The sequence below is a fragment of the Mobula hypostoma genome, chromosome X1 (genome assembly GCF_963921235.1).
Source record: "Mobula hypostoma chromosome X1, sMobHyp1.1, whole genome shotgun sequence".
Taxonomy (NCBI): Eukaryota; Metazoa; Chordata; class Chondrichthyes; order Myliobatiformes; family Myliobatidae; genus Mobula; species Mobula hypostoma.
This window is the reverse complement of record NC_086128.1, coordinates 35,734,565-35,756,375: the sequence shown is the minus strand read 5'-3', so window position 1 is coordinate 35,756,375 and position 21,811 is coordinate 35,734,565. Positions and strand designations below refer to the sequence as shown.

General features: G+C 37.2%; 1 protein-coding gene across 5 annotated transcripts in view; it reads left to right on the top strand.

Annotated features, from left to right (window-relative positions):
- The window catches only part of LOC134340471 (signal transducer and activator of transcription 5B-like), a 168,212-nt gene extending 146,579 nt beyond the window's left edge, over window positions 1-21,633 (top strand). For all 5 annotated transcript variants that reach the window (XM_063037774.1, XM_063037772.1, XM_063037773.1 and 2 more), the window contains 10 exons: window positions 1,806-1,893; window positions 3,466-3,588; window positions 3,688-3,780; window positions 6,155-6,361; window positions 8,124-8,218; window positions 8,536-8,678; window positions 8,994-9,149; window positions 9,507-9,558; window positions 11,063-11,170; window positions 12,681-21,633. In XM_063037774.1, coding sequence (XP_062893844.1) covers window positions 1,806-1,893; window positions 3,466-3,588; window positions 3,688-3,780; window positions 6,155-6,361; window positions 8,124-8,218; window positions 8,536-8,678; window positions 8,994-9,149; window positions 9,507-9,558; window positions 11,063-11,170; window positions 12,681-12,807 — 1,192 coding nt within the window. In that variant the 3' untranslated portion in view covers window positions 12,808-21,633. The remainder of the gene's footprint in view (window positions 1-1,805; window positions 1,894-3,465; window positions 3,589-3,687; window positions 3,781-6,154; window positions 6,362-8,123; window positions 8,219-8,535; window positions 8,679-8,993; window positions 9,150-9,506; window positions 9,559-11,062; window positions 11,171-12,680) is intronic.
- Window positions 21,634-21,811: the final 178 nt, after the last annotated feature.

Here is a 21,811-nt window from a genome sequence, read left to right as displayed (position 1 = left end):
AAACACAAAGACTGGGGTGCTGAACATTGGCTTCAAGTGCTCTGGAGTAAGGAGTCAAAATATGAAATTTTGGCTCAAACAGGAGGCAGTTTGTATGTAGAAGAACTGGAGAGCGCTACATGGATGAGTACCTGCTACCAACAGTAAAGCACGGCAGAGATTCCCTACAGGTTTGGGGCTGCAAATGGAGTTGGTGAACTGGTCAGAATTAATGGAATCCTCAATGCTAACAAGTACAAGCCGATCCTTATCCATCACACAATACCATCAGGGAGGCCTATGATTGGTCCCAACATCCTGCAGCAGTACAATGACCCAAGCACAAGGTCAAGGTCATAAAGAACTATCTTCAGCGAAAAGAAAAGAAGAACAAAGGGTTCTGCAACAGATGGTATGGCCCCCATAGAGCCCTGATCTCAACATCCACGCTGTCTGGGATTACCTGGAGAGACAGAGGCAAGCGAGAATGCCAAAGTCTGCAGAACTGTGGCAAGTTCTCCAAGATGCTTGGAACAACCTACCAGACAGTTTTCTTATAAAAGTACATGATGGTGTACCTAAGAGAATTGATGCAGTTTTAAGGGCAAAGGGTAGTCACACCAAATATTGATTTGATTTAGTTTATTTACTGCTTACTGCTCTTTATTGTAAATTTTTTGATACTTCAGAAATTTTTCATTTTTTAAGCATCTTTGCTTTACTGGATTATTTTACATGTGCCTAAGACTTTTGCACAGTTCTTTATAAGCTGAGTGAATATTTTATATTTTAATCCCATCAAATAATTTTAATTTTTCTTTTGAATTTTGAACATCTGGAATTTTCATAATCTGCAGTTTCACCTTTGTGATATTTTAAAACAAGTACACCATGGAGGAATCTGTATTAAACATCTCCTTGCTTAAAGTTATGTCCTTCCTACTCCCTCACTAATTTGTCTTTTGTAACTCCTTTTTCTATGGATTGCACTAATTATTTTTGACTCTCCAAATATTCTCTGATTAACTTGGAGTCATGAGCGATACCGTATACATATGGGCACTTTGGTCCAACCAGTTCAGTAATCAGTGCCCACTCAGCTATTCCCAGTTTCCTGCATTTGGCCCATGTCCCTTTAAACCTCATGCCTCGATGTACCTATCCAAGTACTGTACATGATATTTCTGATTTGTTCCTCTGTTCCTCCTAAATCTAAAATTTCTCATTTGTAACTTCCTAAAACATTTTTCTTCAACCCTTCTGTCAATGTGTGTCCTGCTTAAACTTGCCACTTGGTTGCCATCAGAGGGAACAGTACATTTTGTGGATGGGAGGAGTGAGGGTTTGTGATGCAGGCTGTTATCATTGATATGGGGTGGATATTTAGGTTCTATGATGAGACAGACTTTGCTAGGGAGAAAATCTTTAAAAATTAGAAATGTGAAACTAGTAACCTGGATTACTGCAGTGCTCTGCACCATCTGGAGTAGAAATGAAGATGATCAATGTGCAGCTTGAGGCATCATGCAGGGTTCGGGGCTTCAACTTCATGGGGTATTGTGACTGGCTCTGAGACAGAAGGCATCTGTTCAAAAAGGAAAGGCTAAAACATGACAGGGATCTATGTATTCGAGGACAGATTCACTTATGATATGGGAGGATTTTAACTAATTTAAGGGTATGGATGCTAACACATGGAAGTGGAAGAGAGCAGTACATAAGGGAGGATGTGTGTTGAGAAAAGCTAGAGAAGGAAACACAAGTATGCTAGTAAGGACAACGAGGAATACCAGCACTGAATATTTACCCACTTGTGTTTCTGGCAGTGACAGCAGTGGTGAAATATTAAATAACTGTTGTGTTATGGAGTACCATCAAGCAACAGGAACCTTAAGTGCCAACTTTAGAAATATGGTAAGCAAAAATCTTTAGTACAACATTTGGTATCCCTACTACAGTACAGTTGATTTGGGACCAGTTATTTCCTTTATCCCATTATTATTCTCCTCATATTCTATCAACTTGCTTGTCACTAGCCTGCACACACCGAGACAAAATTACTGTGGCCAATTAACCTACCAACCTACTTGTCTTTGAGGTGTGTGTGTGGGGTGGGGGGAGGTGGGGGGGAAGTAAAACACCTGAGGGAGAATGTTCAAACTATGCTCAGAGAGCACCTGAAATCTCTGGCATTGTTAGGCAGTGGCTGTACACTAGAAAAAGATCTGAGCAGTATCATTTGAAATGTCATGATCACTTCATAACTTTTGTTTATTCATGGTGCTTGTATGTTGTTGCTGCTGCCAGAGTCTATTGTTCGCCTCCAGTTTCCACTAAACTAAGGTGGCAGTTAAGACTCAACCACATTAGTGATTTTACAATCAGAAATAGGGCGCACTCCATTAGAATGGAACAGATGAGTGTTTCTGGTAATCTGATAGCTTCGTACTTGCTAATTTAATTCAAAGGATTCAAAGTACATTTATTATCAAAGTATATATGCAGTATATAACCCTGAGATTCATAATCTCCACAGACAGCCACAAAACAAAGAAAACCATGGAACTTGTTCGAAGAAAAACATCAACCCTCTCCCTCAGCACAAAAAAAACAAATTGCGCAAACAGTAACAGAACATCAACCCCCGCGCAAAAAAAATCATGCAAACGGCAACAAGAACATCAATCCCCTACGCAAAAAAAAGCAAATCGCGCAAACAGCAACAAGAATATCAACCTCCCCATGTGCAAAAAACAAATCGCGCAAAAGGCAACAAGAACATCAGAAATCCCCCCAAGTGCAAAAACAAAATCGCGCAAATGGCAACAAGAAAGAATGAGCGAAAGCACAGATAATAAAACACAAAATTGAAAGAGTCCATATTCAGTTAACTCAGTATTCAATAGTCCAATCCACAAAAAGCAGACCCAGAGCCTTGGTGCCATCTTTCGACAGCATCAAGGGAGGGAGAGGCCATTCGAACGCAGGGACCTTCCCTCAGGAGCAGCAAGTGAAAGGCTGGTAGATGGCGCTGCACACTAGCTCACCTTCCATACTTGCCTCAATGTTTTAATTTTCCTCTGCTTTAATCGGTGAGATCGGCAAGTAATGGTCTATAAGCTGCTTGGGCTCAAGAATGTCACCTGCGGTAGCATTGTTCGCTCATGCCATCTTCCGGAGGCTTACTCTCCATATTTGAATTGAATTAAAATTTCCCAGCTGCTGTGATTGGATTTGAACTTGCATCTTTGCATGTACAGTCCATTGTGTTAACTACAAAGCCACTTCAATGTGCGGTGTAGTGGGAGAAATAATATGAGGTATATGGGAGATGTGTGTTTATTTGTCAATATTTTTGGGAGCACAGGGTGGGTCAAATGCAAAGATCCATATTTTTATAAACAAAATGTAAATGAAGTTTCTGTGTTTCATAAATTCTGATAGTGTTGCACAATCTTGATGCCACTTTATTTTTGATTGTTTTAGTCTTTGAAACGAATCAAGCGTTCAGATCGACGTGGCGCAGAGTCTGTCACAGAAGAAAAATTCACAATTCTTTTTGAATCACAATTCAGTGTTGGTGGAAATGAGCTAGTATTTCAGGTTAAGGTATGTTACATACAGAGCTTGCAGAGAGATTGTAACAGCAAAATTGTTTTATGCTATTGCGTCTAATTAATGTCCAAATAATTGTTTTCATTCTGGCAGACTTTGTCACTTCCGGTGGTGGTGATAGTTCATGGCAGCCAAGACAACAATGCCACTGCCACTGTACTCTGGGATAATGCATTTGCAGAGCCAGTAAGTTGCATAATTTGTCTTGTACTGAGTTTACTATTATAATTCATAGGAAAGCTATAAAATTTGCAGTAAATATAGATCAATGTGTGTGAACACATCAGTAATCATCAATTTAGGTAGTGTCTGAACACTAAAGAAAAAATTAATAAATCTCTGTGAGAATTGGGTTTTACAGTTACATAATCTGGATTTTTTTACTTGCCAAGTTCTCAGATCTTCATCTCTAAAGTTACTTTGAGATGTTGCAGATAGAAAACCTATAAAATAATTAAGGAGGATACTTGTATTCAAAGCAAACAGTCTTCTAATTTTTAGAACAAAATAATCCTCCTCGATTTTTTTTGTACTGACCAGAAAAGATTTCTGGGCATCTGTGCTGCTCATCAAATTATATAATAAGAATGTATACAGATTTTCCAAGCTATAATCCTCTTTTGAGACATTTGGCTCAAGAGCAACTTCCAACGTATATAGTGTATACCCAGATTGGCTTTGTATCAAATCCCTCTCCCAAGTTGTCATTTTAGAAACAAACTTTGTGTTGAATTCATGAATCTTAATTAGATTTTTAAAAATTGTATAAGATCAATGTGAAAATGCTGAAGAGGTTTTACTTCTCTCTCATTAGAAACCATTAGGATAACAATAAAACATTAGGATAGATGAATCCCCGGGACCCAACAGAATCGACCCCAGGATACTATGGGAAACAAGGGAAGAGATTGCTGTGCCTTTGGTGATGACCTTTATGGCCATCTGGCCACAGAAGTAGTACCAGATGATTGGAAGGTGGCAAATGTTATTCCTTTGTTCAAGAAAGGGATTAGGGATAACCCTGGGAATGACAGACCAGTGAGTCTTAATTCAGTGTTTGGCAAATTATTGTAGAAGATTCTTAGAGGCAGGATTTATGAGTATTTGGAGAAGCATAGTCAGATTTGGAATAGTCAGCATGGCTTTGTGAAGGGTGAGTCATGTCTCACAAGCCTGATTGAATCCTTTGAGAATGTAACAAAGTACATTGGAGCTAGAACAGTGGATTTGGTGTTTATGGATTTTAGTAAGATGTTTAATAAGGTTCCCCATGGTAGGCTCATTCAGAAAGTCAGGAGAAACTTTGCTGTGTGGACATAGAATTGGCTTACTGATAGAAGGTAGAGGGTCATTGTAGATGGAGCATGTTCTGGCTAGAGGTTGGTGACCAGAGGTATTCCACAGGAATTTTGTAAATTACTTGGATGAGGAACTGGAAGAGTGGATTAGAAAGTTTGCAATTAACATGAACGTTGGTAGTTGTGGACAGTGTAGAAGGTTGTCGTAGGTTAAAATAGGACATTGATAGTTTGCAGAGCTGGGTTGAAAAGTGGCAGACACGTTTAACCTGGAGAAGTGTGAAGTGATTCACTTTAGAAGGTCCAATTTGAAGACAATGCAGCGTTAAGATTCTTAGTAGTGTGGAGGAACAAGGGTATCTTGGTGTACACATCTATAGATCCCTCGAAGTTGATGTGCAAGTTGATAGAGTGGTTTAAGAAGGCACATGGTGTGTTGGCCTTCATTAGTCGGGGGGGTTGAGTACAAGAGCCACAAGGAGATGTTGCAGCTCTATAAAAGTCTGGTTAGACCACACTTGGAATATTGTTCTGCTGTGGTCGTCTCATTACAGGAAGGTTGTGGGATCTTTAGAAGGGGTGCAGAGGAGATTTAGCAGGATGCTGCCTGGATTAGAGAACATGTCTTTAGAGACAGGTTGAGTGAGCTAGGGCTTTTCTCTTTGGAACGAAAGAGGTTGAAAGATGACTTGCAAGAGGTGTACAAGATGATAAGAGACATAGATCAAGTGGGCAACCATAGACCTTTTTCCAAGTCTGAAATGGCATAATTTCAAGGTGATTGGAGCGAAGTATAGAGGGGGATGTCAGAGGTAGGTTCTTTACATGGAGAGTGGTGAGTACATGGAACATCCTACCAGGGTTGATGGTAAAGGCAGATAGATTAGGGGCATCTAAGAAAATTTTAGACAGACACACAGATGATAGAAAAATGGAGGGCTATGTAGGAGGGAAGGGTTAGATTGATCTTAAAAAAGGTTAAAAGGTCAAAATAACACTGTGGGCCAAAGAACCTGTTCTATGTTCTAAATAACACAGGGCCTCAGATGTTAGATTCTTTTCAAGTTTAACTGCAAATAAGATGACTAATTTATCTTACCTGGTTTAGTTAAAAATTAGTCATTAAATTGCTTGATTGTTTTTTACTCTGTAAATTCTTATTTAGAACATGCTTATCATTGAATGGCTGGAATGTATTTGTGTTAAAATGCAAGTCTTATATCAGTAAAATGTTCATACTGGTTTCCTATTTGCATCTTCAGGGTAGAGTCCCATTTGTAGTCCCTGATAAGGTACTGTGGCCACAGTTATGTGAGGCTCTCAATATGAAATTCAAAGCAGAGGTTCAGAGCAACAGAGGATTATCGGAAGAAAATCTTGTTTTCCTAGCTCAGAAAGCATTCAGCAGTTCAGCTATTCATCCAGAAGATTACAGTAATATGACCATCTCTTGGTCTCAATTTAATAGGGTAAGAAATTATCTTAACCATTATGCAGCTTTTGTGTGTACTTGCCAGTGTGAAAGACCTCCAAAAGCTGGCTTGCGCAGTTTCGGAGAAGTTAACAATGAGAAACTGGCCCTTTCATCAGTCTGCATGTGCGTGTATGTATTTTGGCTTCACTTGTTTTCCACATTTTAATACCCTTGAAGGAAAAGTTGTAACACATTTGTAACTCATTCCATTTTGATTAACTATGTTCATTGCTACAGTATTTATCATAAACGCTTGATAAAGTATTTATGAATCTGCAAAAGTGACGATCTCTTCAGCCTTCCCTCATTCCCACTTTCTTACTCTCACTCTAGTGCGGTTAATACTAGCAATCTTCCTCACCTTCCTCTGATTTCAGAGTAGTGAATTTCTTTCTCCAGATTCTTGTTCAAGGCAATTTTTACTCTTGTCAACATTCTGTGTGACACTTCTTATTATTTTACACTTTCCTCAGTTTATAGTTGCTGGCTTAGTCAGTTACTTCTCCATTTTTAACTAATCTTCATTCTTGTCCTGGGTTTGTAATGATGTTCTATCCTATCTGCTTTCCCATATAACATCCAGTCACCCCATTTTATACTGACAGAGATTATCACCTGAATCCTATCCCTTTAAGATGGTATTTTTTTTTACCTTGACTCCTTTTATGCTTTTTCTTTGAAGTATTAGCTATGATTCAGTTAGTAACACCCTTAATTCTGAGTCAATTTTTTGATTTGTGGTTTCATTCTAGAGTCTTAAAGACAAAAAAATCTGATCTGAAATGCTCAATCTCTGAAGTGTCAGAGATGACCACTTTTGGATAACTTGGTTAACTGAAGCCCATCTATTATCTCTGGATAAAAGAGGCCCATGCCAGTACTCCAAATATATAGCAAGGGGGAATTGCCAAAGTCCTAGCCAATACTCATTCCACAATTAATATCATGAGACTGTATCAACTGGACATTTACAGTTATTCTTTGAAACCTCTAGTGCTCATATTAGCATTTCTGTGAGTTTGCTTCTGTGCACCATCTGAGATCTATCGTGCACTCACAAGCTGTTGTAAACAAGTGCTGCAGAGTAGGTAATCTTCCCAAGTTAGAGGACCCTTCAGATATAACCTGAAAGAGTTCCCAGACAAACAAAACTGACCATTGTGATTTCTAAGTGAGTGACTGTATTTAATGAAATAATACTTTAACTGTAAAAATGTTTTGGATCTTCTGTGATGGTGTAAGGGGTATAAAATATGGGTGTTTGTCTATTGTATACTGTTTTACTTTTAGCAAAATAGTGAACCAGTTTTTTTTCTTAATTTTTCTTAAGTCCTGTCTTTTTCCTCTTTGCTGAATCCTGCTTTTGTCCTTTGACCAAAACTTGACAGTGTTCATGCCCACTATTTATCACAGTTTAATAATTTGCAGATACAAGCAGAAGTGAGATTGATTTTTTTCATGTTGACATTTCCCAGTGAATGCTTTCTTACTGTGCATTGGGGATGTATTAGAATCATCCAGTTTCTTCATGCTTGAAGAAACATAAAATGGTCCTAATGCATTTCCAATGTCTAGGGAATGATTGTAGAGTGATTAGTGGAATTAAGGGATGTGCCCATTCATTCTTGAATCTTATTTCCATAAGCTAAAAATGCTAGAAATTATCCAAAGATTGCTAGTTTCATTTTGTAGATGGAAGAATGAACATAAAGGTGAATAGGATCCAATTTGAAACATTTTGATTTTATTTTCAAAAGGAAAGTTTACCTGGTCGAAGTTTCACATTCTGGCAGTGGTTTGATGGAGTTATGGAGCTGACAAAAAAACATCTGAAGCCTCATTGGAATGATGGGTAATTTCTTTAAAGCTATAACTGTTTGACTGTGTCTGCTTTTGGTAGCTCCATGTGTTCCTGCCTTTGAACACACTGCTTGTGTTCAGATGTTGAGGACATTCATTTGCTTTTTTCATTCATGCAATATTGGCACAGCTGGTAATATTTATTGCTCATTCTGGATTAACAATCTAGCAGGAATAAGTACCTAGTCAAAAGAAATTCAGTAGTCAAATTGGCAATAAAGTGTTCAGTTATTTTTTACAAAGCAACTTGAGTATTTTATTTGAAATGAAACTTTAATAATATTAGATGTTCATCTGTGTTTCACACAGGGCGATTTTGGGGTTTGTAAACAAGCAACAGGCACAAGATATGCTGCTTTCCAAGCCAAATGGAACCTTCCTGCTGCGATTTAGTGACTCAGAGATTGGAGGGATTACAATAGCGTGGGTAGCAGATAACCCCAACAAAGCAGGTGTGATCACAGGAAAGCATCTCTGTCCTTCTGACTCTTGTGGCAGCTGTCATGGAATTAACCTTTTAAGTCATTTCTGATTAAATGTTAAAATGTTTAGATAATTGTGAAAGATATGTATTTAAATTTTCAAAATAGTTCAGTGTATTCAAATCCATTAAATACAGACTGGCTCAGAGTTTAGAACACTCTGCAAATGAACGAACTTCCATAATGTTCAATATTTAAAGCATTAAAACTAGTTTCTTTAAAAAAAAACTGCCACTTCTCTTAAAGCATAAGTTATGTATTATCTTTAAAATGTAAATTTTACAGGTGAAAGGATGGTTTGGAATCTTATGCCATACACAACCAAAGATTTTTCAATTCGATCACTGGCAGATCGCATCAGTGATCTCAATCATTTGCTGTATTTGTATCCAGACAGACCCAAGGATGATGTGTTTTCTAAATATTATACACCACCATTATGTAAGTGTCAATTCTTTTACTACTTAAGCATGGGTGTTTCTCCTGCCACTACAAGGCGAGAAAATGAAACCAATCATATAATCTGCATGTGATTGATTGCTATTGTGAACAGATACTTCTGCTTTACTATTTTTGTAGCTGCTTGAATTATCAAATACAAAATAAAAGTACTTTGTTAATTTTCTTTTGCATTTTGAAGCAATAATATTTAAAATCAAAACAATCAAATTACAGTGTAACTGATCATGGCTATGTTTTACTTCTGTAGCAAAGATTTCAAGTATATTATTCAGAATGTTTAAAGATCTCCAAGTGTTAATGTTTTCTGTTGTTTTGTTTACTTTTCCCCAATTGCAGCAAAAGCAATAGATGGATATGTAAAACCACAGATCAAACAAGTGGTTCCAGAGTAAGTATTGCAGTAACGTGTTCAAGACCACTTTAAAAGTTTGTTTTAATTTCATATCCAAGTTTCTGCAAATTGTCTGATGGTGCTTTCTTATCATTTTTCTTTGCTATTCATTATGTAATTAATTTTTTTGTCACACTTAATTTCTGTCACGTACCCCAAACAATAATAAAACAAAAGGCTGAAGATATTCATCAGGTCAGACAGCAACCATAGAGAGAGGAAAAGAAATATGGTTGCAGATCAGTGACTTTTATCAATTATGGGAAAATTAAAATGTTCAAAAAGCACTTGATAAGGTATCACACCACACCAATGTTTTTATTGGAAATAATAGTTCAGAATAATAGTTCATTGGTGTGTATAGAAATTTGCTGGCTACCAGGAAATGGAGAGCAGATGTATGTTTTTGTTCCTGAGAAGATGTAGCAAATGATATCCTATAGGGATCAATGTCGGGTCCTTGATATATTGAATACAAATGTGGAAAGTTATGCATCAGTTACATAGGACCAAATCTGAAGTACAAGATGTCTTTCTTAAGACTTGTTTGAAATATGTTGCAGCTTCATAGATGCTGCACTGACGCAGGCCCTTCAGTCCTTTTGGGTCCATGGGTCCATCAACAATGAATCACGCATTTACACTAGTCCTGATTTTTCTTTTATGCCCAATTGACATTTACTGTCTCTCTCCACTACCCCCCCCCCCCCCGCCCAATTCCATGGCTGGTTTACACACTGGGTAATTTACAGTAGCCAACTTGCATGTCTTTGGGATGAGGGAGGAAACCAGAGCACCTAAAGGAAATCCATGAAGTTGCATGGAGAACTTTTAAATTTCACACCAACAGCGCGTAAGATCCTGCTTTCTCTGGCGGACAGAGTGTCCGTTTTTAACAAGAAAGATTTGATGCGTATTTTTTTTTCCTCTGAGGGTCTTAAGTCTGTAATTCAGTTTATTTGAGGTTGGAGTAAGTAGAATTGCAATAATATTAAGGCGGAAGTTTTAGATGTTTAAAAAGCGAGATAAGTGACTACTGAAGGGAGATGGAAATGCGGAGCTGAGGTTACGTCCTTAGCAGCCATGATTTAAATAAATAGTGCAGTTTTGAAAGGCTGACTAGCCTACAGCAATTTATAATTTGTTTGATCATAAGTTAATATGTTTTCCTCAAATATTGCTTGAATGTTTCCAGCATTTTCTGTTATTTAAAATATAGCCCATTACGAGGCCACTAGATTATTTTTCCTATTGGAATAGCTATAGAGAATTTGATTATTCTTAATGTGTGATCTGTTCAGAGATCTTCTCAAATGTTTAGATCAGTAAAGGAACATGGCATGTTAATGGTTTATTAAGTTGGTCTGAAGTTTTATGGTCCAAGCTGCTATATTGTATGAAATTTGTAACTGCATTTACAATATTCTAGATTATTGCAAGTGTTTGTGGGAGTGATCATTCAATCACCTATACTGTTTAAAACTGATCTTGCTTGTTGCAGATTTGCTACAGCATCATCTGATGGATCATCAGCGAGTAATACCTATATGGAACCAGCAACATCGCCTGCAGTTTGTCACCCACCACAATATCCTCTCTACCCACAGAAGTAAGCTTTTTTCTCCGATTGTTAATTATTTTGAGGACTTGTGTTCAGGTAGTTCAGGAGAGATCCGACATGTCTTTAAAAATGCCTATTTTGATCCAAATGAACTAATTTTTATGACTTAGGAATGTATTTGATGGTTTCACTTTAAGTTTGTAATCTGTATTTTTGTTCCAAATTCTCTTGGAAATGTGGGAGTTATCCCTATGCAGAATCTGTTTATAAGTGAGTAACATAACTAAAGGTAAAATATTAAAATTACAATGTGCCTGTAACATAAAACAATGCCTATAATGGGTTATTGGCTATTTATAAGCACATCACTGTTTCAAGACAAGTGTGACAAATTCATAAATTACATTGTTGCCTTGAGGAAAAATCCATTTTTGCTTGGATCTCTGCATCAGATGAATTAGCAGTCATGCTTTTTAAAGTGGCCTTTGTGGTTAACATGATTGTAAGGGTCCCATATTTCTTTGATTACTTTGATCATTTCACATGATTCAATAAAGCAATGTAAGCAATGCACTAACATGTGAGCATTTCTCTTGGTAGCCTTGTGCACATAAGCATCTCAAAAGTATCCAACAATCTTTGAGAGATTAATATACACATACCTGCCCCCCCCCCCCCCGGCCGTTCATCTGCAGTGTGTAGAAGTGCATCATTTAATCTATAGTCTTTTTGCTTGTTTTTTTTTCCAACCAAAATATACTAATTCGCTGTAAATTGCTGTCCATTTTGGTAACCTCGCAGCATACTTTTGTTCTTTAGCTAAGCACTCTGTTACAAAGTTTGGTGCCATCTGCAGTGTTGAAACTTTACTCAACACACTTATATCCAAATCATTAATATTGTAAAATGGTGGTGCAGATTTATTTCAAGTTTGTCAGACACAGTTGGTCAATAGCAAATCCATGCTGGCTGTTATATTAAATCAAATTTCAGTTGTGCCCATTATATTTCCTGTGATTGTCTTGAAAAGCTTTGAGCTGCTCAGATTAAACTGATCTGTCTGTAGTTGAAGGACATTGGGATTCCCATTTTTCCTCTCCTCTTGCACTCCGCAGTATGTAGGAAGGATTGGAAAATTACAGCAAACCCACTTACAATCTCCATCGCCATTGCAGTCAGCCCATCTGCTACCACTGAGATTAGATAGTTTGACCAACATCTAGCCCTAAATAAGACAATTTAAGCTAAATATTCTGAAGGACCATGACATTGTCTTTAGTTACAGATGCAATCAACTTGCTGTGATTTCGATTTTCCATCCTCGTCTCATCTAATTGGCATAGTGTCTGCTTGCATCTGATTATTGTTTGTAAAGTGGCATGGACATTGTCCTAAAATAAGTGTATTCTTGCAAATTCTTGCTTTAACTTAGGATGTATGAAATGGTTTGTTTACAAAGATGCATTCAGAAAATGCAACAGAAATAATTTTTAGTAGATAAAATTGGCATACTGAAAATTGAACTCTTTATAATATTTCATGATTTTCTGTTGTTCAGCCCAGACAGCATGCTTGATCCTGATGGTGATTTTGACCTTGATGATACAATGGATGTTGCCAGACATGTGGAAGAGCTTCTACGCAGACCAATGGATAATCAGTGGCTTCCTCATCAATCAACATGATTGCCACCCCCACCTCACAGAAAATTGTTTCTTATGGTTTCATTCCATAAGTTGCTTCATTTCCAAATCGTTCATAATGTGAAATGTTAATATTGCTCGTGAATCTAATATTTTTGTGCATGTTGAAGCAGTGCAAATGTTTCTAAATGTCCCGATTGCTTGGAAGAGGCTGCAGTTTTGGAGACTGCAATTACTATTGTTATTTTATGTTGTACAAAATGCAAGTTGCTATTTGCATGATTTTTATTTACCCATCCAGAATTTTAGTTACGTTTTGGTAAATAGTGTTAATTTGTATTTTAGTGTGCCAAGGCAAATGCTTAATTAAGTCCCAAATTGGATCATTTACTTAGAAACCAGTCAAAGCTACTTTATTTGTGCATGGATTCTATTTTTCAGTCATTCACCGAGATATTACTTCACATGATTTATTGGAAATGATTACTCAGTTTTTGATTGAAGCTTTGAATATTGGCTCATAATTGGCACAAAAGGGCCACAATAACAGAGATTTTGCTCCTCTTTTGGAATTTACAAATTGACTTATCACAATATCAGTGACATATTGAAGAGATAGGTGGGAGGGATAGTTTGTATATTTTTGTATCCCTGAACCATTTGTTCATAATTATATTTGTGTCTATGATCACTCTGAATTGAACAAGGGTTTAAAAATAATCATACATTCAACCACTTTCATTGAGGAGGGTTTAAAAAAAGATAGTTATGTATTTGAACTGTTTCAGGATCAAGGCAATTTCAAACAATTTCATTGGATATCTAGGCTATGTGGTTTGTTTAAAAAAAAGTGCATGAGTTTGGAATGGCATAGCTTTCAAGATTTACACTTTGCAAAATTAAGGCATGTATGTGCTCTGTAGGTAACTATTTTATACTGTATCATTTTTGGCAAAATTAAGTACTTGCTAAATTTGATCATAAAGCTAGTTACTTTGTTTGGAATACTTAAATTTGTTGCAGATATCAGAGAGAAGCTGTACAAGGTGCTGTTTAATCATGTAAGAGCAATGTTATCCTTGCAGGTCTACTTGAAGAAAGTGTCTTACTTTGGTTGCCTTTATGCCTGTATGGCAGACCTGTCTTCTGTTTGATGTAGTGTTAAGCCAAAATGCCATGCTGAATCAATTGTACTCAATATCTTGATCAGTCTCGTGAGTAATAAGAAATATGTGCAAAATGGATTTAGTACATTTTGACCTCTGATAGTTAAGGCTCACAATGAGTAAAAGCAGCCAGACTTTTCAGATGCCTTAAGCAATAGTGTAAATTAATTGATGCAAAAGCTGCGTAGTATACATAAACTTAAGTATGCATTCCTGAATATGACTTGTCACTGTTCCTGATGTTGGTACTATTCGGACGTAAGTTGCTAACTGAAACTTCTTGTTTCAATAAAAGCTTTTTAAAGGGACCACTGGTCTAATCAATAGGTAAAGGGAATGTTTGAAATCATTCATTTTTTAAGCAACCACTATTACAATTAACAGGGATTGAAATATTTTTTGAAGGGATCCCCATTCTGATATTTGCCATTATCATTTGTTCAGGAATGCCACGTTCAGCCTAATAGCCACAAGCAAACTGTGGATGACATAAGCAATGAAGATGTTTACATTTTAAGTACTAGATATGCTTACCCATTTTTAATCAATTATTCTGGCTGCTTCTGTTCAAATGCCTGGGCCTACTGAAATGTGACAAATTTAAATTTAGTTACATAATTGGTTATCTTTAATGTAGGGAAAACTAACAAAATACCAGCTAATTGCTACTGCCAAACTTTAATTCTGAGACAATTATGGAGTTGTACATCATATGGTGAAAACATCTCTTCAGGACACTTGCATATATTACTGGCATTTACTAAATATAGTCCATACAGGAAAAAGACATTCTATTCCTCTAAATTCTGGTAGGTATGCTCCCACTGTTTTTGTTATATAAAATGCTATACTGTATCTTTCATTCAGCTGTATCTTCCCTAGGAAAGATTATTCCTCCCACAACTTCCCAACCAGACTTCATTGGCAACATAATGTTAAATCACTTCCTAACGCATATCAACTGAAGCATGATTTGACTCGCAGTCTTATATTGGCCAGTGCATTTTTTCTACAAGGAAGTCCTATAGAGAAAGATGCATTTCATTCCTTTTACGTGATAGCAGAAAGCAGTGGAATAGTTTACTTCAGGATGTGAATTTAGTTTAGACAAGAATGGGGTGCATTCTCTTTTTAGATTTGCTTTATCTCAGTTCTTGGTCCATGTCATACAATTTAGTAGCACAGATGGCGCATTCAAGATTGCTGGCTTGAGAACTGATCACCTTTGAAAATGGGATGAAGATGTATTGCTGAGATAATGTAGTGATTCTAAAATCTGTTACAATGAATTTTATCTGTTACAGTGGCTGTTACTTTTATATACATATATAGTTTCTGCTGTCTGGCATTCATCATGAAATTTAAAGAAATCTACTGAAACTATCATTAATATTCAAGTGGTGCTGTTATTGTATGTAAGTTGAGAGATGAATTTTAGTGGAATATGATCTGTCTTTAAGGTGTCTATTTCTGTAACAGTTACTGGTTTGCTGGGGGAGGGGGTTTTCGGATGCAGACACTGAAGCCTTATGTTAATTCAGTGTTACAGTGGTGTTAGAAAGTTTGTGAACCCTGGAGAGTTTTCTCTATTTCTCCATAAATATGACCTAAAATGTTATCAGATCTTCATACAAGTCCCAAAACTAGATAAAGGGAACCCAATTAAATAAATAACGGAAAAAAACATTATACTTGTTCATTTATTTATTGAGGAAAAATGATCAAATATTACATGTATTTGTTGGAAAAAGTATGTGAACATTTGCTTTCAGTAACTGGTGTGACCTCCTTGCACACCAATAACTTAAACCAAATGTTTCCGGTAACATATTGGCTTGGAGGAATTTTAGGCTGTTCCTCGTTACAAAACTACTTCAACTCTGGGATGTTGGTGGTCTTCCTTGCATGAATTGCTTGCTTCAGGTCCTTCCACAACAACTCAATTGGATTAAGGTCAGGACTTTGACTCGGCCATACCAAAGCATAAATTTTCTTCTTTTTAAACCATTCTATTGTTGATTTACTCTTGTGTTTCAGATCATTGTCTTGTTGTATTATCCAACTTCTATTAAGCTTTAGGTGACAGACTGCTACCCTGACACTCTCCTGTAAAATGTCTTAATACAATTTTGGATTCATTGTTCCCTCAACAATTGATTGCAAGCTGTCCAGGCCCTGAGACAGCAAAGCAGCCCCAAACCATGATGCTCCTTCCACCATGCTTCACAGTTGGAATTGAGGTGTTGGTGTGCAAAGCCCTTTTTCCTACAAACATAGCAATGTGCATTTCTGCTAAAGAGTTCCAACTTTTGTCTCATCTGTCCACAGAACATTGTCCCTGAATTGTTGTGAAACATCTAAGTGGTCTTTTGCAAACTTGAAACGCACAGCAATGTGTTTTTTTTTGGAGAGTAGTGGTTTCCTACGTGGTATCCTTCCATGAAGACCAATCTTGTTCAGTGCCTTTCTGATAATGGACACACGAACAGAGACTTCAGCAAGTTCTAGAGATTTCTGCAGGACTTTTGCTGTTACCCTTGGATTCTTCTTCGCCTCTTTCAACATTGCACGTTGTGCTCTTTGCAGGATGCCCACTACTAGAGAGAGTAGCAACAGTACTGAGTTTCCTCCATTTGTAGACAGTTTGTCTTACTGTGGACTGATGAACACTCAGGTCTTTAGAAATACTTTTGTAGCTTTTTCCAGCTTCATGCATCTCTACAATTCTTCTAAAGTCCTCTGAAAGTTGTTTTAATTGAGGCATGGTGCACATAAACAGACCTTTCTTGAAAAGAGCAGGCTGTGTCAGTAACCTGACTTTGTGCGTCTTATAGGACAGGGCACCTCTACAACCCACACCTCCAATCTCATCTCATTGATTGCAACACCTGACTCCAAATGGCTTTTGTAGAAGGCGTTACCCCAGAGGTTCACATACTTTATATATGTAATATTGGATCATTTTTCTCAATGAACAAGTACAATGTTTTTGTGTTATTTAATTGGGTTTTCTTTATCTAGTTTTAGGACTTGCGTGAAGATCTGATCACATTTTAGGTCATATTTATGCAGAAAGAGAAAATTCTACAGCGTTGACAAACTTTCTAGCACCGCTGTATCTTCAAGGCAGGGCATCGTTCAGTATAACAGAGCCATACAAGCTAGCACTGGTTTTCTCGAGACCTTCAGGAACCCAGCATACACTATTGGAGCATTTCCACTTTTGGTTGAAGAAAGTATTTTTCTCAGAATCATTTGGAATCCTCTGTTTCTATTATAAAGGTCCAGAACCTCTGTGATATAGCTCAGTTCTTTATTCCCTACCCTCAATTCAATCCTAGCCTTGGGTTTATTTAGTGAAGGAAGTTGTGGCCTAGAAAGAAGTCATTTAGTATATGTGGAAGTTTTCGGCAGAGTGGTTAGTAGTGTATAATAAGTCATAATAGTCCTCTTGCCTGGAAATTTGGTGCCAACAGAGACCTGTTGAAAACAGCATCCTGAATATCAGCTAAACTGAAACTAATATTCAGTGAATGTGAAGGTGCTTTGTAAGCAAACTGCATAAAATATCACACCCTGTATTTTGCTGATAAATCCTAAATGCAGACTCTTCAGCAAAATTTGTTACTTCATTTTTCAGTGGGTGCATTGTAGAATTCACTGTGGAAATACAGTGCTAGAGTTGGATTTTGCTGTGATTCACTGAATCAAATCTAGTGCCACGATAGACTTGGTACAGGTCCCCAGTCCATTGATTTCAATGGGGGTTGTAGGGCTACAGTGAAAAATATGCAAGTTCCTATTTAGATTATTTTTGGTTGTTTGATGTTTGTATCTTTAATGGTGCTTGTTTTTAGTTGAATTTACTTTTTTAATTTTTTTCAATTTTACATGTTTAAAGTGTAACAAAAGTTAAAACCAGCAACATTTTAGAAACCCTAATGACTTTGGCTTGCAAAGCGAAGGAGTTGGGAGGGTTAGGGCTTCACCAGCTCTCAGAAGCTATGTCTCCATCTCTGTAAACAAACTGTCAATCAACATCTTTTATGCACCTATCAAATCCCAGTTACCTTGACTATACCACTTCCCACCCTGACTCCTGCAAAAATGCTATTCCGTTTTCTCAGTTCCTTCATGTCTGCTGCATCTGTTCCCAGGATGCGACTTTCAAGGCTTCCTTCAAAGAATGGGGTTTCCCTTCCTCCACCATTAATGCTGCCATCACTATTTCCCGAACACCTGCACTCGCCCCATCTTTCCGCCACCTTAATAGTGATAGAATTCCTCTTGTGGGACCTACCATCCCATGAGCCTTGTATCCAACACATCATCCTTTGCAACTTCTGCCATCTCCAAAGGGATCCTACCATCAAATATATCTTTACCTCTCTCTTCTCCTCTCCCCCAACTTTCCACAGAGATTACTCCCTCGTGATTCCCTTGTCCATTTGTCTCTCCCCAATTAATTTCCCTCCTGGAACGGTCTGGGTTAATATGAGAACCAAACATTGCAGCTTAAATTGGGCAGAATGCAGAAAAACACTGTTACATGCCCTTCACTATCACAAGTAGAAGCAATCTTTATCATGAGTCCACACATCAGGAAGGGTTCCCTTCTGGAGGACTCTTCAAATCTGGATATTTTGTAAATCGGGAATGAACAAAAACTGTATGGGAGAGGATCACAGAAGCAGCTGTGATGGAAGAGCAGCCAGCCTCACTGACTCATTGAGCAAGTGCATACTCAATTCTCTCAAGTCTGCGTGATTTGGCCCAGCCACTCCTAATCTTGTGGCTCAGTGCGGGGGCGGGGGGAGGGGGAATGTTGAGAGAAGACACAGGGAAATGCTCTGTTCCCACCTGGGAAAAGATGTCTGCAGTCGCACAGCAGCTAGGAAATCCAGTCTCATCCATCCTGCATGTCTCCCAAACACCCGAGAAAATACTCTGCTCAACCCTGATAAAGATCACTTGCAACCTATACTGCCTGGCAAATCTATCTCCATACAGACCTTGGAACAGCTGGCACAACAGCTCAATCCACTAATTACTGATGATAATATTGCCTCTGCCTCAGCAGCATCCAGCTATGTGGTTGGGCTCCAACTGCACGGACTAACTCCAAATCATTTGTGATTTGCTTCACACTTGTGTAGTTCTGCTATAGAGTTGGGGTACTTGTTTAAAAATTGTTCAAAAATTTTTGGAAACTCAAATTAGCAAGCTTGTTTGTATGCAGAGGTGTCCTTAAATTTGTTTGCAACCCGTACCTGGCCTATATATTTAAATAAAAGCTTTTATTATATAGTGGTTAAGCATGTGAAGAAAACCGAAATAGACAGAAATCAAGAACAACCTTGAAAGAACCGTTATTTTTTTTTCAAATTATAGAGTCAATAAATACTCAAATGCTTCATCATTTCATTAAAATTTGATGGTCAGAAGTTTGAAGAATTTTTTTCTTGGTACAGGATTAAAAATAAAAATAGCTGTTACCTATGCCTTTTAATCTGTACATATGGTTGGAAGTATGAGCTACTTGGGTATCATCTTGGTGTTAAGGCCAAAATATATTTTTCACAGAATCAGCAACAATTGTGACAGAGATGCTGTGACCCACAAGATATCTGGCAAGGTTGAGCCTTGCAATGCTGACTTTAGTCTTGCTTTTCTCTCCTAAACCATAACCAATAAGATGGCAAAACCTCAATCAGTATTCAGTTAGAAACCTGTATGCCATTGACTGAGAACAGAATTGGGTTTAGCTGTGAGTTTACACAATTAGTTTTAAGCTCATCATAAAGTTCAAGTAGATGATAGAATTTTTTTTTCTAGTGATCCTTCATCTGTCAAATTAAATTGACCTTGTAGACCAGCCACCAGAGTAAGGAACCAAATTCTAGCAGGACGGTTACTCATCAGGAGGCTAAAAATAATACTTGTAACTGTTTAGTTGCTCAGGTTTTACTCAGTATTGACCTAATGTTTGCGGCAAGCACCTATTGAAAATGAGATCGTGAAGTTCAATTCATGTAAAACTACATTCAGTTTTTCTTTTTCCACCCCTCCAGAGTGTGATGCCATTGGTCAGAAAAAATAATTATAGAAGCATAAAAATAAGGTTGTGTCTCCACCATGACTCAGTGACGTGGACTGATGAATGCATTCCTGTGTGAATTTTAAAAAGACAACTATATTTAGCCTAGCACTTTTATAAGTAATTTAGTACATGAAGGATTCTTGTAAAATGAAGAGTGGACAACTACACCTTCAGTGTACTTTCAACCTGTTCTACTTCTCACCTAGAGTGATGTAATTGTATTTTGTCCCTCTAAAAATGATGAAAGAGGGGGAAGAACAATTTGCAGTCTCGACCTAATTTTACTAATACTAGTTAAAGCAATATTTTAATAGAGTACCTAAGTTATGCTGTACATGTTCATTGTGCTTATGCTATGCACACCATAAAAGATTACAGATTAACAGTGACAATTTTATGGTTTGTTATCACTAAATCCATAAAACAGCACACTTTTCATGAATTTAGTTACAAAAGTATTGTAATAACATAAACGTTTACAATCTAAAAGTTCATTTAAATTGGATAGAATGTATGTCTGTTAATAAGCTTTCCAGTAAATTGATTTATTTTTTAACTAGCTCTGTTGTCTCAGTGCTTTTCTCATTTTTGCATCTGGTTAACTGGGTTTCAGTTAAAGCGAACTGTTTTTAAAAAAACTTGTCTACATTGTTTTTTTATGCAGGAGCAGTTTTTGGTTTTGTGGAGTAAGGTCAGCATTTTTTTTTTTTGCAGTTTATATACCTGGATTGTGGACAAATAACCAATTTCTAACCATCCTCTCTCCACACCTTTGCAATCAATATTTGCAGCATACTAAGCTGAAAATGGTCATCAGGCTGGTAGCATCTGTGGGCAGAGAGGAAAAGAAAGTGAAAGATAAGCAGGTTTTATAAAATGCAAAGAGCAGGAGAAAACAAGGTGGACAGGTGGTGAGATTAAATGACAAATGTGCAAGGAACAGAGTTGAGGACTATAATTGGCAGGAGCCCTTAAATGAAGACAAAATTGGAACTATTGTTAGTTGAGAGAAGAATGTTAGGCAGAAGGTCAAGTTATCCTGCTGTTAAAATACTGCTTTAGGATCTTTTTCTCTCAAGCAGATAGAAGAAGCCCCAGTGTAAATATCAAGTGAAAGTAGTTTTGGGATTAGAACATTTCTGTGCTGCATTGGAGCATTAGTGGAGGTAAACACATTCAAGCTCTGGGTCAGAGATTAAACCTTCAGGTTTAAATAAGAATTAGTCACAGAGTAATACAATATGGAAATGAGTCCTTCAGCCCAACTCATCCATGATGACCAGTGCCCCCCAAGCTAGTCCCATTTGCACCTGTTTAGCTCATATCCCTCAATTCCTCCTATCCATGTACTTACCCAAATGTATTTCAAATGTTACTGTACCTATTACAGTACAATAATTTTGAATCTATTGAAATAATTCAAAGCTGTGTAATTTTGTCTAAGTTTTAATAATTGCATTTTTGCATTAAAACATTTTACCTTCCAAAATGTTCAGTCACACCATATAAAGGTTGTTCAAACTTGTGGTCATCTGTCACAATTGCCTGGTTCTAAATCTATCTTTGCTGCTATTAACTTTAATTAATAAAATGTGATTCTAAAAGTACAGAGAATGAAATTATGTCCCCAGAATTTTTTTGTCATCAATCACATCTCAAAATTGTTTCATGCTGTTGGATAAGTGGGTATTTCATTTAAATGAACATTTAAAGCCATACAATTTGGATTAGTTTTCCATTTTGTTGAAAACCCAGACTTCCCAATCACCAATTATAGACA